At 48.8% G+C, this 22,100-nt stretch overlaps 1 protein-coding gene across 1 annotated transcript in view; it reads right to left on the reverse strand.

The window, feature by feature from the left end:
- Positions 1 to 22,100, reverse strand: part of KIF15 (kinesin family member 15) — a 1,036,090-nt gene that overhangs the window by 460,330 nt on the left and 553,660 nt on the right. Inside the window, 1 exon segment of the mRNA XM_030209299.1 lies at positions 19,492 to 19,657. Coding sequence (XP_030065159.1) covers positions 19,492 to 19,657 — 166 coding nt within the window.

The raw sequence follows: 22,100 nt of genomic DNA on the forward strand, positions 1-22,100 counted from the left end.
GAGGTTGGTGGCCCTCGCTTCGGGAAGGTAGGCCTGAGCCGTCTGGGAATTCAGCAGCGCTCCTATGAATTCCAGAGACTGAGTTGGCTGGAGATGGGACTTTGGGTAATTTATCACAAACCCCAGCAGCTCCAGAAGTTGAATAGTGCACTGCATGGACCGGAGGGCTCCTGCCTCCGAGGTGTTCTTGACCAGCCAATCGTCGAGATATGGGAACACGTGCACTCCCAGCTTGCGTAGGTAGGCCGCTACCACCACGAGGCACTTGGTAAACACTCGTGGGGCAGAGGCGAGCCCAAAGGGCAGCACACAATACTGAAAGTGCCGTGCGCCCAGGCGGAATCTGAGATACTGTCTGTGAGCTGGCAGTATCGGTATGTGAGTATATGCGTCCTTTAAATCCAGGGAACATAGCCAATCGTTTTTCTGAATCATTGGCAGAAGGGTGCCCAAGGAAAGCATCCTGAACTTTTCTTTGACCAGGAATTTGTTCAGGCCTCTCAGGTCTAGGATGGGACGCATCCCCCCTGTTTTCTTTTCCACAAGGAAGTACCTGGAATAGAATCCCTGCCCTTCCTGCCCGGGTGGTACGGGCTCGACCGCATTGGCGCTGAGAAGGGCGGAGAGTTCCTCTGCAAGTACCTGCTTGTGGTGGGAGCTGAAAGACTGAGCTCCCGGGGGACAATTTGGAGGCAGGGAGGCCAAATTCAGGGCGTATCCGCACCGCACTATTTGGAGAACCCACTGGTCGGAGGTTATGAGAGGCCACCTTTGGTGAAAAAATTTTAACCTCCCTCCTACCGGCAGATCGTCCGGTACGGACACTTGTAGGGCAGCTATGTTCCCGTGGATCCAGTCAAAAGCCCGTCCCCGGCTTTTGCTGTGGAGGCGCAGGGGGCTGCTTAGGCGCACGCTGTTGACGAGAACGAGCGCGCTGGGGCTGTCCCTGTGCCTGACGAGGCCTTCGGGCCGGCTGGTTGTACCTACGCTTCGCAAAAGAATAGGGTGCAGCCTGCCGGGCCCGGGAAAAACGTCCACCTGTGGAGGTGGATGCTGAAGGCGCCCGGTGGGAGAGCTTGTCGAGAGCGGTTTCCCGCTGATGCAGTTGGTCCACCATCTGCTCGACCTTCTCACCGAAAATGTTATCCCCCCGGCAAGGGACGTCAGCCAGTCTCTGCTGGGTGCGGTTGTCCAGGTCAGAGGCACGCAGCCATGAGAGCCTGCGCATAACTATACCTTGGGCCGCAGCACGAGATGCCACGTCACAGGTGTCAAAAATACCCCTGGACAGGAACTTTCTGCACGCCTTCAGCTGCCTGACCACCTCCTGATAAGGCCTGGACTGCTCCGGCGGGAGCTTCTCGACCAGGTCCGCCAGCTGTTGCACATTGGTCCGCATGTGGATGCTCATATAGAGCAGGTATGACTGGATGCGGGTCACGAGCATGGAGGATTGGTAGGCCTTCCTCCCAAACGAGTCCAGAGTGCGAGACTCCCGCCCCAGGGGCGCCGAGGCGGTATCCCTCGAACTCCGTGCCCTCTTGAGAGCAGAATCCACGACCGCTGAGTCATGGGGCAATTGGGGCCGCATGAGCTCTGGGTCAGAGTGGATCCTGTACTGAGACTCTGCTTTCTTGGGAATGGTGGGGTTAGTTAGCGGTCGCACCCAGTTCCGGAGCAGCGTCTCCTTCAGGACATTGTGCAGCGGCACCGTGGAGGACTCTCTAGGTGGTGATGGATAGTCGAGGACCTCGAGCATCTCGGCCCTCGGCTCTTCCACAGAGACCACGGGGAAGGGAATGCTGATAGACATATCCCGCACAAAGGAGGCAAAGGAGAGACTCTCAGGAGGTGAGAGCTTCCTCTCCGGTGAAGGCGTGGGGTCCGAGGGAAGGCCCGTAGACTCCTCTGAGGAGAAATATCTAGGGTCCTCCTCTTCCCCCCACGAGTCCTCATCCTCGGTATCGGACATTAGCTCATGTAGCTGAGTCCTGTACCGGGCCCGGCTCGACGTCGAGGCACCGAGGTCTCGGTGTCGTCGAGCGGTGGACTCCCGCGCCGGCGGGGACGGAGCTCCCTCCATCGACGTCGACGGGGACTCCACCTGCGTGGCGGTCGAGACCGGCACCGCAAGCGGCGGCGGTGTCGACAGCCCTGGCGCCGGGCTAGAGCTCGCCGGCGCCACAGTCATCGGCGCCGAGGGCGCAAGCACCCCCGGCGTCGGCACAGCCTGGCGCATCAGCCCTTCCAGGATCCCCGGAAGGATGGCTCTGAGGCACTCGTCCAGGCCCGCTGCCGGGAAAGGCGGTGGGTCCGGTAAGGGTGTCGGTGCCGGAAGCTGCTGGGGGCCAGGAGACGGCACCTCGGTGCCGGAACCCCGACGCGTCGGTACCTCTACAACCGACGGAGACCTCTCCTCACGACGATGACGCTTCGGCGTCGCCTCCTCTCCGACATCGGGATGCACCGAAGGCGACCGGTGACGACGCTTCTTGTCTTTCTTCCGATGCACGTCACCGGCGCCGGAGGGCATGGAGGAGGAGGAGGTCGATCCCCCTCGGTCTCGAGGCACCGGGTCAGACAGGGTTCGGTCCCGTGGCCCACGAGCTGAGGGAGTGACCGGGGCCGACTGCCCACGCGGCCTCTCACCCCCACTCTCACCGGAGGACCGGCGGGCCGACGGGACCTGTTCTCCTGGGGTCGCTGCCATCGGTGCCGATGTCTCGGGCATCGATACCGGTACCGAAGGGCCGGGCGTCGATACCGATGCCTTCGAGGTCGACGTCGAGGGGCCGGCGCAAGTTCCAAAAAGACGGTCCCGCAGAACTTGCCTCGCAACCTGAGTCCGTTTCCGGAGACCGAGACACAAAGAACACGACTTGAGATTGTGCTCCGGCCCGAGGCACTGGAGGCACCAAGCGTGGGTGTTGGTCTGCGAGATCGGCCGGCCGCAGCGACCACACTTTTTAAATCCACTCGGGACCTTCGAGGACATCGACGGAAAAATCGCGTCGGCGAAGTCAAAGTCGTCAATGGTGGCTAAAACCACACCACGAAAAACAAACGACCGAGCGGCCACTAGGCTGCAATGTGGCGTCCCCGCTGGAAGCGAGGGAAAAAAGGGAGCGCGTGTCCCACACGCGCAGGGTTTCTTTTTTTTTTTTTTTTTTTTTTTCAAAAGGAAACCGGGCGGTTACGAAAACCGAAAAACAGTAGAAAATAGCACGATCCGCGTAAACGCGATCGCAATATCCGGCGGCTGAAGTAGAGAGAGCGGCGAGGCACGACTCTCTCCAGGCGCGGAAAAAAAGGAACTGGCGGGAGCGGTCGCGCACGGGCGGGAAGACGGCCGCGCATGCGAGGTGGGCGTGCCCTGCGTGCCGACCCTCCCGCGAAGCTTCTTTCCGGTTGGTGGGGGCTGCCGCGGACGTCACCCAGTCGTGAGAACAAGCAGCCTGCTTGTCCTCGGAGAAACATAAGTACATAAGTAGTGCCATACTGGGAAAGACCAAAGGTCCATCTAGCCCAGCATCCTGTCACCGACAGTGGCCAATCCAGGTCAAGGGCACCTGGCACGCTCCCTAAACGTAAAAACATTCCAGACAAGTTATACCTAAAAATGCGGAATTTTTCCAAGTCCATTTAATAGCGGTCTATGGACTTGTCCTTTAGGAATCTATCTAACCCCTTTTTAAACTCCGTCAAGCTAACCGCCCGTACCACGTTCTCCGGCAACGAATTCCAGAGTCTAATTACACGTTGGGTGAAGAAAAATTTTCTCCGATTCGTTTTAAATTTACCACACTGTAGCTTCAACTCATGCCCTCTAGTCCTAGTATTTTTGGATAGCGTGAACAGTCGCTTCACATCCACCCGATCCATTCCACTCATTATTTTATACACTTCTATCATATCTCCCCTCAGCCGTCTCTTCTCCAAGCTGAAAAGCCCTAGCCTTCTCAGCCTCTCTTCATAGGAAAGTCGTCCCATCCCCACTATCATTTTCGTCGCCCTTCGCTGTACCTTTTCCAATTCTACTATATCTTTTTTGAGATACGGAGACCAGTACTGAACACAATACTCCAGGTGCGGTCGCACCATGGAGCGATACAACGGCATTATAACATCCGCACACCTGGACTCCATACCCTTCCTAATAACACCCAACATTCTATTCGCTTTCCTAGCCGCAGCAGCACACTGAGCAGAAGGTTTCAGCGTATCATCGACGACGACACCCAGATCCCTTTCTTGATCCGTAACTCCTAACGTGGAACCTTGCAAAACGTAGCTATAATTCGGGTTCCTCTTACCCACATGCATCACTTTGCACTTGTCAACATTGAACTTCATCTGCCACTTGCACGCCCATTCTCCCAGTCTCGCAAGGTCCTCCTGTAATCGTTCACATTCCTCCTGCGACTTGACGACCCTGAATAATTTTGTGTCATCGGCGAATTTAATTACCTCACTAGTTATTCCCATCTCTAGGTCATTTATAAATACATTAAAAAGCAACGGACCCAGCACAGACCCCTGCGGGACCCCACTAACTACCCTCCTCCACTGAGAATACTGGCCACGCAATCCTACTCTCTGCTTCCTATCTTTCAACCAGTTCTTAATCCATAATAGTACCCTACCTCCGATTCCATGACTCTGCAATTTCTTCAGGAGTCTTTCGTGCGGCAGGGCCCAAGAGACAGGCAGAGCTCCGGAGTCTCAATGCGTGGATGAGATGATGGTGCAGGTAGGAGGGTTTTAGATTTCTTAGGAACTGGGCAACATTCTAGGGAAAGGGGAGCCTATTCCGAAAGGATGGGCTCCACCTTAACCAGAGTGGGACCAGGCTCCTGGCGTCGGCATTTAAAAAGGAGAGAGCGCAGCTTTTAAACTAGAAACGGAGGGAAGACCGACAGTATCAGTATCCTGATAGTGAGGTTGCAAAAGAGACCATAGATCAGGTGTCCTTAAAAAATAAATAAAAATCAGACAAAAGATTGCAAATTAATACTGTCAAGTACTAAGCATCATGTAAATAGGAACAACAAATAGTTTGAAACGTCTATACGCGAATGCCAGGAGTCTAAGAAATAAGATGGGAGAGTTAGACTATATTGCACTAAATGAAAAATTAGATATAATAGGCATCTCTGAGACCTGGTGGAAGGAAGATAACCAGTGGGACACCGTCATACCTGGGTACAAATTATATTGTAGTGATAGGGTGGATCATCATATTCAAAAGGAGGAGAAGGATGTATAAGCTGAAGTGCACGACACGCTGCTGTGTTTAGTGAGCAAAATGCAATATATGTGGGTGGGTGAGGAAGTGGAATGGTGCCTTGTGAATGACGAAGTAGGTAAACCTACAGTAATTCTAATGAATATTGGGCAATACTGTAGATTGCATGCTAAGTTTTTATCTTAAGAAGCTGACTTAGTGTCTAGACCAATAGTTTGTGTACCTTAAAAAATCGGCACCCTTTTCTCATAAGACGAACACCTGTATCAACTTGCATTGTAAGATTTTACATTTTTCTAATCACTAGTCCATGACTTTATCTACAGCAATACTGTCAGGTTGCTCGATCGATTGTTCAGCCCCACTTCTTTCAGATGACATCTACAATATGTAAGCCGCATTGAGCCTGCCATGAGTGGGAAAGTGCGGGGTACAAATGTAACAAAGATAAATAAAATAAATCGAATTGGTGGAGGGGTAGCATTGTATATTAACAAGAGCCTTGAATCAAATAGATTGAAAATTCTGCAGGAAACAAAACACGTCTTGGAATCACTGTGTATTGAAATTCCATATGTAAAGGGGAAAAGGATAGTGATAGGAGTGTACTACCGTCCGCCTGGCCAGGATGAACAGACGGATGCAGAAATGTTAAAGGAAATTAGGGATGCAAACAAACTGGGCAACACAATAATAATGAGTGATTTCAATTACACCGATATTGATTGGGTAAATGTAACATCGGGGCACACCTTGATAAAATCAAGGACAGCTTTATGGAGCAGCTGGTACAGGTGCCGACGAGAGATGGAAAAATTCTAGACCTAGTCCTTAGTGGAGCGCATGATCTGGTGCGGTAGGTAATGGTGCTGGGGCCGCTTGATAACAGTGATCATAATATGATTGAATTTGATATTAGCTTTGAAGTATACATAGGAAATCAAATACGTTAGCATTTAACTTTAACAAAGGAGACTATGATAAAATGAGAAGAACGGTGAAAACAAAAAAAAACAGAGGAGCGACTGCGAGGGTCAAAAATTTACATCAAGCATGGATGCTGTTCAAAAACATCATCCTGGAAGCACAGCCAAATATATTCCACGTATTAAAAAAAGGAGGACTGAAGGAAAAAATGACAGCCGGTTAAAAAGTGAGGTGAAGGAACCTATTAGAGCTAATAGAAAATCCTTCAGAAAATGGAAGAAGGAACCGACTGAAAATAATAAGAAAGAGTATAAGGAATGTCAAGTCAAATCCAAAGCGCTGATAAGGAAGGCTAAGAGGGACTTCGAAAAAAAAATTGCGATGAAAGCAAGCACACACAGTAAAAAAATTTTTAGTTATATTAAAAGCAGGAAGCAGACAAAAGGATCGTTGGGACTGCTAGATGACCAAGGAGTAAAAGGGGCGATTGGGGAAGACAAAGCCATAGCGGAGAGATTAAATGAATTCTTTGCTTTGGTCTTCACAGAGGAAGATTTGGGTGGGATACCGGTGCCGCAAATGGTATTCGAAGCGGACGAGTCGGAGAATCTTAATGAATTCTCTGTAAACCTGGAGGATGTAATGGGGCAGTTCTACAAACTGAAGAGTAGCAAATCTCCTAGACCGGATGGTATTCATCCTAGAGTACTGATAGAACTGAAAAATGAGCTTGCGGAGCTATTGTTAGAAATATGTAATTTATCCTTGAAATCAGGCGTGGTACCGGAAGATTGGAGGGTGGCCAATGTAATGCCGATTTTTTAAAAAGGCTCCAGAGGAGATTCGGGAAATTACAGACCAGTGAGTCTGATGTCTGTGCAATGGTAGAGATTATTAAGAACAAAATTGCAGAGCATATTCAAAAGCATGGATTAATGAGTCAAAGTCAATATGGATTTAGTGAAGGGATATCTTGCCTCACCAATCTACATGCGTGGGATAAGCATAAAGGAATCCAGTGCCGAAGGAATTTATCCTCAGGAGCTTAGTCAAGATCGGGAGGCGGGGCTGGTGGTTGGGAGGCAGGGATAGTGCTGGGCAGAATTATACGGTCTGAGCCAGAGCCGGTGGTGGGAAGCGGGACTGGTGGTTGGGAGGCGGGGATAGTGCTGGGCAGACCTGTACGGTCTGTGCCCTGAAGAGTACAGGTCCAAATCAAAGTAGGGTATACACAAAAAGTAGCAAATATGAGTTATCTTGTTGGGCAGACTGGATGGACCGTGCAGGTCTTTTTCTGCCGTCATCTACTATGTTACTATGTTACTACATTTCTTTGAAGGGGTGAACAAACATGTGGATAAAGGGGAGCCGGTTGATATTGTGTATCTGGATTTTCAGAAGACGTTTGACAAAGTACCTCATGAAAGACTCCAGAGAAAATTGGAGAGTCATGGGATAGGAGGTAGTGTTCTATTGTGGATTAAAAACTGGTTAAAAGATAGAAAACAGAGAGTAGGGTTAAATGGTCAGTATTCTCAATGGAGAAGAGTAGTTATTGGGGTTCCCCAGGAGTCTGTGCTGGGACCGCTGCTTTTTAACATATTTTGATAGTCACCTCCAGGATAGTTGGGTTAAGGCAGTTTCAGTCTGAAATACAAGTCCCAGAAGGCATTGCAGGCAAGGAGCCAGGGGGTGAGATGAGGAACCCGGACTGGACTCCTAGCAGCAATGGGAGAAAGACATAGGGGTAAGCTGGCAGGATGTGTAGATTGGCTGCCACTAGGGGGAAAGAGAGATAGGAAACCCTGTGTGCAGCAGCTCATCATTAGGCTAATACTCAGCTGGTATGGGTGTGGGGGAAGCTAATGGAAGGAGAAGGATTGGTTGTGAAAGCAGAAGGCAGGGATTGATTAGGCAGGTGGGAAGGAGTCCCAAGAGAGAGAGAAGCAGAGGGAGAGAAGAAGGGGAGAGAAGCAGTTGCAGGCTGAAAACCCTTGGGTAAGAGAGGTCCCTAAAGTACTGGAGCAGGCTGAAATCCCTTGGGTGTGAGGAAGTCCCAAAAGTATTTGCAGGCTGAAACTCCTTGGGTAAGGGAGGTCCCTAAAGTATTGAATTTACCAGTGAAGCTGATGAAGGGTGAAATCCCTTGGGTATGAGGAGTCCCTAAAGTATTGAACTCTCCTGAAGGTAAAGTAAGTAGAGGGTAGAAACTGCTGCTTGGTGATTTAACTGTGATGATGAATTGAAAGAACTGCTTCTATTTGGAATTGAACTACTGTTTATTGTACACTTGATAAAGAGCCCAGACTGAATCCTGGTATGTGCTGATAGCCTGCTGCTTAAAGGGGACTATTTGCACACACTTTCAGGTGGCTAATATGTGCTTAAGATTGAAGGTGAATGCTGCTGTTGGAACTGTGTACTAGAAACCTGCATGGAATAAAGTCCTTAAGATTGAAGTTACTGGTGGACATTTATTACTGTGACTGTACCAGGAGCCTGTGACTGGAGGAGATTGTTCTATCCTTGGCTGAACTTAGACGCACCTGCTTACAATATTCATAAATGACCTAGAGATGGGAGTAACTAGTGAGGTAATTAAATTTGCTGATGACACAAAGTTATTCAATGTCGTTAAATCGAGGGAGGATTGTGAAAAATTACGAGAGGACCTTACGAGACTGGGAGTCTAAATGGCAGATGACATTTAATGTGAGCAAGTGCAAAGTGATGCATGTGGGAAAGAGGAACCCGAATTATAGCTACATGAAGCAAGGTTCCACGTTAGGCGTCATGGACCAAGAAAGGGATCTAGGTGTCGTCGATGATGATACACTGATACCTTCCGCTCAGTGTGCTGCTGCGGCTAAGAAAGCAAATATTTTTCTTTTCCTTTCCTAATAATACCTAACATTCTGAGGGTGTAATGCCTTTGTATCGCTCCATGGTGCGACCACACCTCGAATATTGTGTTCAATTCTGGTCGCTGCATCTCAAAAAAGATATAGTGGAATTAGAAAAAGTGCAGAGAAGAGCGACGAAAATGATAAAAGGGATGGGATGACTTCCCTATGAGGAAAGGCTAAAGTGGCTAGGGCTCTTCAGCTTGGAGAAAAGGCGGCTGAGGGGAAATATGATAAAGGTCTATAAAATAATGAGTGGAGTGGAATGTGTAGATGTGAAGCGTCTGTTTTTCCTTTCCAAAAATACTAGGACTAGGGGGCATGTGATGAAGCTACAATGTAGTAAATTTAAAACGAATCTGAGAAAAATTTCTTCACTAAACGTGTAATTAAACTCTGGAATTCGTTGCCAGAGAATGTGGTAAAGGCGGTTAGCTTAGTGGAATTTTAAAAAGGTTTGGACGGCTTCCTGAAGGAAAAGTCCATAGACCGTTATTGAATGGACTTGGGGGAAATCCACTATATCTGGGATAAGCAGTATAAAATGTTTTGTACTTTTTTGGGATCTTGCCAGGTATATTGTGACCTGGATTAGGCACTGTTGGAAACAGGATGCTGGGCTTGATGCACCTTTTGTCTTTCCCAGAATGGCAATACTTATGTACTTATGCTAGGTAGCAACGCTAAAAAGCGAATACTGCATACCTGTAGAAGGTATTCTCCGAGGATAGCAGGCTGATTGTTCTCACTGATGGGTGACGTCCTCGGCAGCCCCTCCAATCGGAACACTTTACTAGCAAAGGCCTTTGCTAGTCCTCGCGTGCCGATGCGCACCACGCATGCGTCTTCCCGCCCGAACCGGCTCGTGTTCGTCAGTCTCATATGTAGCAAGACAAAACAAGTGAAGACACAACTCCAAAGGGAAGGCGGGCGGGTTTGTGAGAACAATCAGCCTGCTGTCCTCGGAGAATACCTTCTACAGGTATGTAGCATTCGCTTTCTCACTGATGGGGTATCCCTAGCCCCCAGGCTCACTCAAAACAACAAACATGGTCAATTGGGCCTCGCAACGGCGAGGACATAACTGAGATTGACCTAACAATTTTTCCAACTAACTGAGAGTGTAGCCTGGAACAGAATAAACATGGGCCTAGGGGGTTGGAGTTGGATTCTAAACCCCGAACAGATTCTGAAGCACTGACTGCCCGAACCGACTGTCGCGTCGGGTATCCTGCAGCAGGCAGTAATGAGATGTGAATGTATGGACAGATGACCACGTCGCAGCTTTGCAAATCTGTTCAATAGTGGCTGACTTCAAGTGGGCCACCGACGCTGCCATGGCTCTAACATTATGAGCCGTGACATGACCCTCAAGAGCCAGCCCAGCCTGGGCGTAAGTGAAGGAAATGCAATCTGCTAGCCAATTGGATATGGTGCGTTTCCCCACAGCCACTCCCCTCCTGTTGGAATCAAAAGAAACAAACAATTGGGCGGACTTGTCTGTTGGGCTGTGTCCGCTCCAGATAGAAGGCCAATGCTCTTTTGCAGTACAATGTGTGCAGCTGACGTTCAGCAGGGCAGGAATGAGGACGGGGGAAAGAATGTTGGCAAGACAATTGACTGGTTCAGATGGAACTCCGACACAACCTTTGGCAAGAACTTAGGGTGAGTGCGGAGGACTACTCTGTTATGATGAAATTTGGTGTAAGGGACCTGGGCTACCAGGGCCTGAAGCTCACTGACTCTACGAGCTGAAGTAACTGCCACCAAGAAAATGACCTTCCAGGTCAAGTACTTCAGATGGCAAGAGTTCAGTGGCTCAAAAGGAGGTTTCATCAGCTGGGTGAGAACGACATTGAGATCCCATGACACTGTAGGAGGTTTGACGGGGGGATTTGACAAAAGCAAACCTCTCATGAAGCGAACAACTAAAGGCTGTCCTGAGATCGGCTTACCTTCCACACGGTAATGGTATGCACTGATTGCACTAAGGTGAACCCTTACGGAGTTGGTCTTCAGACCAGACTCAGACAAGTGGAGAAGGTATTCAAGCAGGGTCTGTGTAGGACAAGAGCGAGGATCTAGGGCCTTGCTGTCACACCAGACGGCAAACCTACTCCAATGAAAGAAGTAACTTCTCTTAGTGGAGTCTTTCCTGGAAGCAAGCAAGATGCGGGAGACACCCTCTGGCAGACCCAAAGAGGCAAAGTCTACGCCCTCAACATCCAGGCCGTGAGAGCCAGGGACTGGAGGTTGGGATGCAGAAGAGCCCCTTCGTCCTGCGTGATGAGGGTCGGAAAACACTCCAATCTCCACGGTTCTTCGGAGGATAACTCCAGAAGAAGAGGGAACCAGATCTGACGCGGCCAAGAGGGAGCAATCAGAATCATGGTGCCTCGGTCTTGCTTGAGTTTCAACAAAGTCTTCCCCACCAGAGGAATGGGAGGATAAGCATACAGCAGACCTTCCCCCCAGTCCAGGAGGAAGGCATCCGATGCCAGTCTGCCGTGGGCCTGAAGTCTGGAACAGAACTGAGGGACCTTGTGGTTGGCTCGAGATGCAAAGAAATCTACCAAGGGGGTGCCCCACACCTGGAAGATCTGGCGCACTACTCCGGAATTGAGCGACCACTCGTGAGGTTGCATAATCCTGCTCAACCTGTCGGCCAGACTGTTGTTTATGCCTGCCAGATATGTGGCTTGGAGCACCATGCCGTGACGGCGAGCCCAGAGCCACATGATGACGGCTTCCTGACACAGGGGGCGAGATCCGGTGCCCCCCTGCTTGTTGATGGCAACCTGGTTGTCTGTCTGAATTTGGATAATTTTGTGGGACAACCGATCTCTGAAAGCCTTTAGAGCGTTCCAGACCGCTCGTAACTCCAGGAGATTGATCTGCAGATCGCGTTCCTGGAGGGACCAGCTTCCCTGGGTGTGAAGCCCATTGACATGAGCCCCCCACCCCAGGAGAGACGCATCTGTAGTCAGCACTTTTTGTGGCTGAGGAATTTGGAAAGGGCGTCCCAGAGTCAAATTGGACCAAATCGTCCACCAATACAGGGATTTGAGAAAACTCGTGGACAAGTGGATCACGTCTTCTAGATCCCCAGCAGCCTGAAACCCCTGGGCAGCTAGGGTCCATTGAGCAGATCGCATGTGAAGGCGGGCCATGGGAGTCACATGAACTGTGGAGGCCATGTGGCCCAGCAATCTCAACATCTGCCGAGCTGTGATCTGCTGGGACGCTCGCACCCGCGAGACGAGGGACAACAAGTTGTTGGCCCTCGCCTCTGGGAGATAGGCACGAGCCGTCCGAGAGTCCAGCAGAGCTCCTATGAATTCGAGTCTCTGCACTGGGAGAAGATGGGACTTTGGATAATTTATCACAAACCCCAGTAGCTCCAGGAGGCGAATAGTCATCTGCATGGACTGCAGAGCTCCTGTCTCGGATGTGTTCTTTACCAGCCAATCGTCGAGATAGGGGAACACGTGCACTCCCAGCCTGCGAAGCGCCGCTGCTACTACAGCCAAGCACTTCGTGAACACTCTGGGTGCAGAGGCGAGCCCAAAGGGTAGCACACAGTACTGGAAGTGACGTGTGCCCAGCTGAAATCGCAGATACTGTCTGTGAGCTGGCAGTATCGGGATGTGCGTGTAGGCGTCCTTCAAGTCCAGAGAGCATAGCCAGTCGTTTTCCTGAATCATGGGAAGAAGGGTGCCCAGGGAAAGCATCCTGAACTTTTCCTTGACCAGATATTTGTTCAGGGCCCTTAGGTCTAGGATGGGACGCATCCCCCCTGTTTTCTTTTCCACAAGGAAATACCTGGAATAGAATCCCAGCCCTTCTTGCCCGGATGGCACGGGCTCGACCGCATTGGCGCTGAGAAGGGTGGAGAGTTCCTCTGCAAGTACCTGCTTGTGCTGGAAGCTGTAAGACTGAGCTCCCGGTGGGCAATTTGGAGGTTTGGAAACCAAATTGAGAGTGTATCCTTGCCGGACTATTTGGAGAACCCACTGGTCGGAGGTTATGAGAGCCCACCTTTGGTGAAAAACTTTCAACCTCCCCCCGACCGGCAGGTCGCCTGGCACTGACACATTGATGTCGGCTATGCTCTGCTGGAGCCAGTCAAAAGCTCGTCCCTTGCTTTTGCTGGGGAGCCGAGGGGCCTTGCTGAGGCGCACGCTGCTGACGAGAGCGAGCACGCTGGGGCTTAGCCTGGGCCGCAGGCTGTCGAGAAGGAGGATTGTACCTACGCTTACCAGAAGAGTAGGGAACAGTCTTCCTTCCCCCATAAAAACGTCTACCTGTGGAGGTAGAAGCTGAAGGCTGCCGGCGGGAGAACTTGTCGAAAGCGGTATCCCGCTGCTGGAGCTGCTCTACCACCTGTTCGACTTTCTCTCCCAAAATATTGTCCGCTCGGCAAGGAGAGTCCGCAATCCGCTGCTGGATCCTATTCTCCAGGTCGGAGGCACGCAGCCATGAGAGTCTGTGCATCACCACACCTTGAGCAGCAGCCCTGGACGCAACATCAAAGGTATCATATACCCCTCTGGCCAGGAATTTTCTGCACGCGTTCAGCTGCCTGACCACCTCCTGAAATGGCTTGGCTTGCTCAGGAGGGAGCTTGTCCACCAAGCCCGCCAACTGCCGCACATTGTTCCGCATGTGTATGCTCGTGTAGAGCTGGTAAGCCTGGAATTTGGCCACGAGCATAGAAGAATGGTAGGCCTTCCTCCCAAAGGAGTCAAAGGTTCTAGAGTCCTTGCCCGGGGGCGCCGAAGCATGCTCCCTAGAACTCTTAGCCTTTTTTAGGGCCAAATCCACAACTCCAGAGTCGTGAGGCAACTGAGTGCGCATCAGCTCTGGGTCCCCATGGATCCGGTACTGGGACTCGATCTTCTTGGGAATGTGGGGATTACTTAATGGCTTGGTCCAGTTCACCAGCAATGTCTTTTTCAGGACATGATGCATGGGTACTGTGGACACTTCCTTAGGTGGAGAAGGATAGTCCAGGAGCTCAAACATTTCAGCCCTGGGCTCGTCCTCCACAACCACCGGGAAGGGGATGGCCGTAGACATCTCCCGGACAAAGGCCGCAAAAGACAGACTCTCGGGAGGAGAAAGCTGCCTTTCAGGGGAGGGAGTGGGATCAGAAGGAAGGCCATCAGACTCCTCGTCAGAGAAATATCTGATGTCCTCCTCCTCCTCCCACGAGGCCTCACCATCGGTATCAGACACAAGTTCATGAATCTGTGTCTGAAGCTGTGCCCGACTCGACTCCGTGGAAACACGGCCACGGTGTGAGCGTCGAGAGGTAGAAACCCTCGCCAGCACCGGCGAAGCTCCCTCCGCCGACGTCATCGGGGAGCCTTCCTGGGAGGCGGCCGCAGTCGGTACCGCAAGCGGCACCGATGTCGGAGACCTCACCCCGAGCAAGGGCCAGCCGACGCCTCACTCGACGGTACCGTTGGCGCAAGCACCCCCGGTACCGGAGGGGAAGGGCGCAACAGCTCTCCCAGGATCTCTGGAAGAACGGCCCAGAGACTCTCGTGCAGGGCGGCTGTGGAGAAAGACATAGAAGCTGATGCAGGCGTCGAGGTCAGAGTCTGTTCCGGGCGTGGAGGCTGTTCCGGGCTGTCCAAGGTGGAGCGCATCGACACCTCCTGAACAGAGGGTGAGCGGTCCTCCCGGTGCCGATGCCTACTGGGTGCCGACTCCCTCGGCGACCCAGAGCTCTCGGTACCGATGCGGGAAGGAGACCCGTGTCGATGCTGCTTTGACTTTTTCAAACGAAGCATGTCACCGGAACTTCCCGGTACCGACGAGGACGTAGAATCCAACCGTCGCTTCCTCGGGGCCAAGGCCGAAGGTCGGTCTCGGGGGGGGCTGTACCGCAGGAGCCCTCAGGGTAGGGGGAGACCCACCCGAAGGCTCACCGCCACCAGCAGGGGAATGGACAGCCCTCACCTGCACTCCAGTCGAAGCACCACCGTCCGACGACATCAGCACTAGTGGAGGTCCCGGTACGACCAACGCCGACGCAGCCTCCGATGTCTCGGTACCGACGATGCAGAGGGTCGACGCCTCGATGCAATCGATACAGTCGCCGCCGAGGTCGGAGGTCTTGACGCTGTCGACATCGATGCACTCGATACCCCCGGTGCTGTTGCCGACGAAGAGCCCGAGAACAACACGTTCCACTGGGCCAATCTCGCTACCTGAGTCCTTTTCTGTAAAAGGGCGCAAAGACTACAGGCCTGCGGGCGGTGCCCAGCCCCCAGACACTGAAGATACAACAGTGAGCGAGATTACCCGGGCGAAATCAAAACTCGTAATGGTGGAAAAGGCACCAAAAAGAGGGAGAGAAAAAACTCGAACCGAGGCCTCAAAAGGGCCTACCCCGAAAACGAAAGAAAACTTAGCGGGGCAAAAACTGGAAATACGGGAAGGGAAAAAAAGACCGAAAAGGTCTTTTTCCAATATCCTTTTTTTTTAGCAAAAAGCTAAGAGACGCGCGAGGGTCAACTTAAGGGGCTCGAACGGCGTAACACGACCGTCCCGAGCGCGGACTAAAGAAGACTGACGAACACGAGCCGGTTCGGGCGGGAAGACGGCCGCGCATGCGCGGTGCGCGAGGACTAGCAAAGGCCTTTGCTAGTAAAGTGTTCCGATTGGAGGGGCTGCCATGGACGTCACCCATCAGTGAGAACAAGCAGCCTGCTTGTCCTCGGAGAATGTCAGTATCACCAACATAGCTTAAGGCAAATTAAATGTTTAATAGTAATATGCCAGTATGATGACTAAACAAGTATGTAAAATTTCTCGTTCAAATTCAAAGTGGTTGCTGAGAAAACTGCAAAAAAGTGTAAGGGATTACTTTTTTTTGTTTGTATGAGCAGCAATATGTATATAAAAAACAAACAAAAAAAACAACTTGAGTTGTTGGGCCAATTTTCAGCCACAACAGTTGTGTTTTAAAAATATTTATGTTCAGCAGCTCTGAACAAACATGTACATCATTGATCAATGTGAAATAGGAACACAGTGGTGATTAACTAGCAAGCTTAAATTAAACCACTTAGTTATCCATAACAGCAGTTGAACAGCGCCACTATACATATAGTTGACTGTCACCATTCATATTCCATTGCAGTTCCCTCAAGGCATTATACAAGTTCTGTCCTTCAGTGCTGCAAAACAGGTCAGGTTTTCAAGATACCCCTTAATGAATATGTATGGCAGAGATTTGCTATAATGGTGGCACACACATAAATCTCTCATATATATTCATTATCAATATATACTTGTTGAAAATATAAACATCTCAAGAAATACAATGAAAATAATCACTCTATTGTAACAAGAGTCTGAAACATACAAATCTCTCCTTAATACATAGAAAAATCTCCTCCCCCCAGGAAATGCACACTAAAAGCATACATATCACACAATAGCTAAATCATGAATACATCATACAGTAATAGCCCAATACATAATATCGAGCTAAAAGCTTTAGCTAATCATGTGTCTCTCTTCTTGCAATCTCCCAGATTACTGATTCTGATGTGGCAGATGGAATGACTTTTATTAGTATTTGTTTTTTGTAGTGTGACTCTGGACAAGTCACTTAACCCTCCATTGCCCCTGGTACAAAATAAGTACCTGAATATATGTAAACCGCTTTGAATGTAGTTGCAAAAACCTCAGAAAGGCGGTATATCAAGTCCCATTTCCCTTTGTAGAATTTGGTCTCCTGATGAAGCTCATTGTGAAACCTGATTCATGTAAAAAAAATGCTTTGACCTGGGGGATTGCAACAAGAGAGACATGATTACCTAAAGCTTTTAGCTTGATATTATATATTAGGCTATTATTAATATACTAGTAAACAAGGTCCTTTTCCGAAACCAATGAAACGGGCGCTAGCATGTGGCTTTTTTTTGTGTGTATGTGTCACAGAGTTATTTTGTGTGTGTGTGAGTGTGTGAGGGTGGGGTGTGTGTGCAGGTTGTTGATGTGTGTCTTTTTTTTTGTTTTGTTTTTTGCTTGGGGGGTTGGGGGATATGCTGTGCTATGCTGGCAAAGTGGGATGGATTGGTGTGTGGCTTTGACGGTGTGTTTCTGTTGTGTTGTATTGTGTGTGTGTGGTTTTGTCTGTCAAGGAGGTTTGTGGAGGGGGGGGTCTTTCTGTTGGTGAAATGTAAATGTGGTTGTAGGGGGGTCAGCCTTTGCTGAGTGGTTGATTGTTTTGTTTTTTTTTGTGATGTGCTGAGGCAGCAGTGTTGTTTTAGATGGGCGGAAGGTAGAGGAGCACATTCTTGGTCAGTCTGTATTTTTTGGCCATTTCAGGGCTGCTGTAGGGGAACGCTGGAAGAGAAATGTGCTGTGGGAAGCAGCGTCGTCTTTTTCCGTTGGGCTGGGGTTCTGGGCATCCTGGAGGTGTGAGACGGCTTGCCTGAGGATGGGGGTGGTTGTTTTAAGTTGGCGGAAGGGAGAAGAGCACGGTCTCGGGCCATCGGGGGGTGATCCGGTATGTTCGGTCCATTTCAGGCTGGCTGCAGGGGAATGCTGGAACATTTATGCGCTGCGGGAAGCAGCGCCGTCTTTTTCCGGGTGCTCGGGGAATCCCCGAGGTGGGAGACAGCTTGCCTGAGGCTGGGGATGGTTGGGCACGTCCTTGGCCACTTCAGCAAAAGGGGAAGAGGAAGGGGGTAGGGAGTTACCTGCAGCCGCGTGAGAAACCAGGTATTCTTTGCTTGTTTTGTATTATTAGTTTGCATTTCTGTTGAAGAAAGTGGATGCCTTTCGAATGATGGAGGTGGTGCGTCGGTGTGCGGTTGTTTCGTTAGTTTATTAGATTGTAAGCTCTTTGAGCAGGGACTTTCTTCTATGTTTGTGCAGCGCTGCGTACGCCTTGTAGCGCTATAGAAATGCTAAATAGTAGTAGTAGTAAGTTTGGCAGCCAGTCTCCAGCAATTCCTAGGCAGGGAAGGAGTAGGGAAACACGCGGAGCGTGTTTCCCTACTCCTCCCCTTTCCTTGGTCGCTGTTTGCTGCTGCCTGGGTCGCGGGTAATCCTTCCAGCTGGGCCGCAGCTTGTCCTGTTCACCCATGTCCCAGAGGGGCACGCTGTTCTCCGGCTCCACCGACTCCACGTCAAGCGATCCCAAATATAGTCTGTTCTATAGGCCCTCCGGCACTCTTCAGTACCGGCATTAGGCATTTAAAAATTCCCCCCCCCCCCCCTGTCTATTTTTGCACATACCCACAGCAGAAATATTCTTCTCTTGTTCAAGTGCTGGTTCTGTGCTCTCCGTGCTGCACAGATAATGAGCAATTCTGCTGGTGAATGCTCCTCCCTTATTGCCACATAGTTTCCTCTGATAGGTCCGTCTTACGTCGCCAAGCGTTGCCTGGTAACGGTTTTGTGCTGGTCCTTTGTGACTCAGAACGCTGAGGGTGTTTTTTCTGATTGGTCCGTCATGCGAGGGCAGGGCAGAGAGACATGGTCAGTGTTGTGGCTTCACCACCATGAACTGACGAACCCTTCAGGGAGTGACTGAGTGACTTCAGAACGTTGTCTTCAGAATGTTGAGGGTGAGTTTTATTATAGTAGATGATGTATTCATGATTTAGACATGGTGTGATATCTACGCTTTGAGTGTACATTTCCTGGGGGTGGGGAGAATTTTTATATGTATTTATATATGCTGTTAGTTTTAGACTATTATTTTGTTAAAATAAAGAGTGATTATTTTCATTGTATTTCATTAGAGATGTTTATATTTTCAACAAGTATATATTGATGAATTTGGATTGATGATTGTTATTGTGAGGTAGCCCTTTTATTGTATATGTATATTCATTAGGGATAGTCTGAAAGCCTGACCTGTTTTTGGGCCCTTTTTAATATCAGGCCATATGACTATTCATAGAACCCAAAATGTGTCACTGATGTGTTTGCATATTTCATTGTTCAGATTTTACATAGGGTAATATGAACTATGATTCCATGCACATCTTTATAAACTTAAGCATTTTTATGCCTGAATTAACTGCCCATATTGTATAAACAAAATATGTAGGTACCACAAATGTACATACAAGTAATCAGTTAAAAATCAAGCATAAAATGCCAGATTAAATTTTCCTCATAAAAGATTCAGCCTGGAGACTACCACTTTTCCTTCATGAGAAATATAAACATGTCTGTAAATTTCATAGCAAGACAAAGTGTTTGCCTCCAAGCTGGATCCATTCTATCCTGGGAAAAAGTTAATTGTTTGGCATTCTACATGGTTTAAAATTTAACTACCACTGTAACTATACCCTGAGAATTTAAATCCAGATGCATCTTGTGCTCAAACACTACATAGAAAATGAACAAACTGATCCTCGGGGTAAAGTATAACCATACCGGATATTGTCAAGCTGCAACTGCACATTCATATGTCTATCTGAGAGCTGACTCAGCTCTTTGTCTTGCTTTTCTTTGAACAAGCTATACTCCATCTTCACAGCACTCAGTTCCTTGTCTGCAGACTGGAGGACCACACGCAAGTCATGGACTTCACTCTTCAATACTGGTAAGAGTTGCAAAAGATGTGTCAAAATATATGCAACATTTATAGAAAACTCAAAAGTTCAAGTACTACCTCCTTACATACAACTGTTTCAGACCCCATGGTGATGAGTTTGGCCTTTTAAAAATGGTACCATATCTGGTGCATAAAACATTTTGGTCTTTGCGGTTTCATCTACATTTTTATACCAGTATAAGGCAGCATTTTTAGCTACGTTGTGATTCTTTTTCAGCTGTTTTTTTAGGCTTCCATGTACTACTGCACAAAATTGGTGATTCTACCACATTTTGCTAGTTGCCAGTTCTCCACTCTTCGTAATAGTCCATCTCTTACAGTGGGTAAAGCAGGAGTCCCCAAACCATAAGCTGGATGCTGCTCTCACAGCAAACGTTTTCAGCCTACCAAACTTTTCTAGCATGGAATTTTTTTTAACCCATGAGCAATCGTGGCAAAAGCAGTAAGGCTAGTAGCGTCCCCAATCTCTGTCATCCAAAGATGATAATACAGCAAGGTAAACTCTAATAGGATCCCCTATATACCCTGTCTGTAGTTTTGAGTTGTGCTACAATGCCCTTCTTTTGAAATTTTACCTAAAAGTAAAGCACTTGTATTCAAAGCACCATGTCTTGTCTCCTTTTTGATTTGTATATGTTTCAGGGAATGCTTTCTAGAATTATTTTACATTATAAAACAATTTGATACCTTCAGGTACCTTTAGTTTAGATTTCCTTTATTCTCAATTTGGGGTAAACATGTGTTGACATTTCTATTCATTGGAGCATAGATTATCAATTTAGACATATGATGGTATTTAATAATCCTGTACTCTTCACCCTTACGGATTCGGATTCACATTTAGCTTAAAGGCTAAATTCAATGGATAATCCATATATATTCTCCATCAATTGTTTTAGTCCCTCACAAGGTTCAAAATGTCAATTTAGCTCTATTTTTTATTTCACTTTCCTTAAATATACATTTTAGGTGCATTTGTTCATGTATAGCATCTATTGGGGAGTGTCCTTCATATGTCTGTGCAAACCTTTGTGTGTGAATAAAACAGGAAGAGGGGTCAGAAGTAATAATAGGGTGGCAGGGAAGTCATGCATGGCTAGCTGAGGAGCAGGGAAGTAATAAAGTTGGTGCCATGGGAATCCCAATCAATAGGAACAAAAAGCCATGATGGTGCTATTAGTGAGTGCCAATGCTAGGTACAGATCTCAGCAGAAGTCCAGAAGGAGAGGGAAGCAGTCCTGTTTCTGCACTCTCCACCAGAAAATGAACCACAGCAAATAAATCTGCAAGACGCCACTGGGGACCCAACTCCTTGTGGCAGAAGAGGAGCTGGTCCAGAAGGTAAATTACTAGGAATGACAGTAGATTATCTAAGTAACACCTATATATCTAAAACCAGAAACACACACAGCCTGACACATACAAACTCATCCCTCCTCAAAGTCAACCTATACACAAAAATGTACTCCACACCAGTCACTCACATATGCCAGCAGTGACAATATCCAAGCATTCCCCTCAACTTACGCATCCTATCAAGAAACACTATTACATAGTAACATAGTAGATGACGGCAGAAAAAGACCTGCACGGTCCATCCAGTCTGCCCAACAAGATAAACTCATATGTGCTAGTTTTTTGTGTATACCTTACCTTGATTTGTACCTGTCTTTTTCAGGGCACAGACCGTATAAGTCCGCCCAGTACTATCCCCGCCTCCCAACCACCAGCCCCGCCTCCCACCACCGGCTCTGGCACAGGCCGTATAAGTCTACCCAGCACTATCCCCGCCTCCCAACCACCAGCCCTGGCACAGACCGTATAAGTCTGCCCAGCACTAGCCCCGCCTCCCAACCGTCTCTGCCACCCATTCAAGGCTAAGCGCCTGAGGATCCCTTCCTTCTGAACAGGATTCCTTTATGTTTATCCCACGCATGTTTGAATTCCGTTACTATTGTGTCTCTTCTCACAGTATCCTTTAAATGGAAAAAAATGTGTCTTACCTGATACTTTTCTTTCCTTAAATCATAGCAGATGAATCCAGACAAGTGGGTTATGTCCGTCTACCAGCAGGTGGCGATAGAGGGCAATGCTAAACTCTGATGCAGGGCTGTGAGCAGCCTAGTCAGATAGTATTTTAGCTAATGAATCAGAAGGAGAACAAGCCACCAGTAAACCACTCCCTCCTCACAGGAATCTGATTGGAATAGAAGAGAACTTTCCCACAATAAATAACAAACCTCAGCAACGAATCCAAACAGACACACAATCTGAAAACAGAACAGAGAATACATATTGAGGGTGGGACTCTGGATTCATCTGCTATGATTCAAGGAAAGAAAACTATCAGGTAAGACAATTTTCCTTCCTTGTCACCAAAGCAGATGAATCAAGAGACAAGTGGGATGTAGCAAAGCACGTGTCAACG

Source organism: Microcaecilia unicolor, chromosome 1 (assembly GCF_901765095.1).
Source record: "Microcaecilia unicolor chromosome 1, aMicUni1.1, whole genome shotgun sequence".
Lineage (NCBI taxonomy): Eukaryota > Metazoa > Chordata > Amphibia > Gymnophiona > Siphonopidae > Microcaecilia > Microcaecilia unicolor.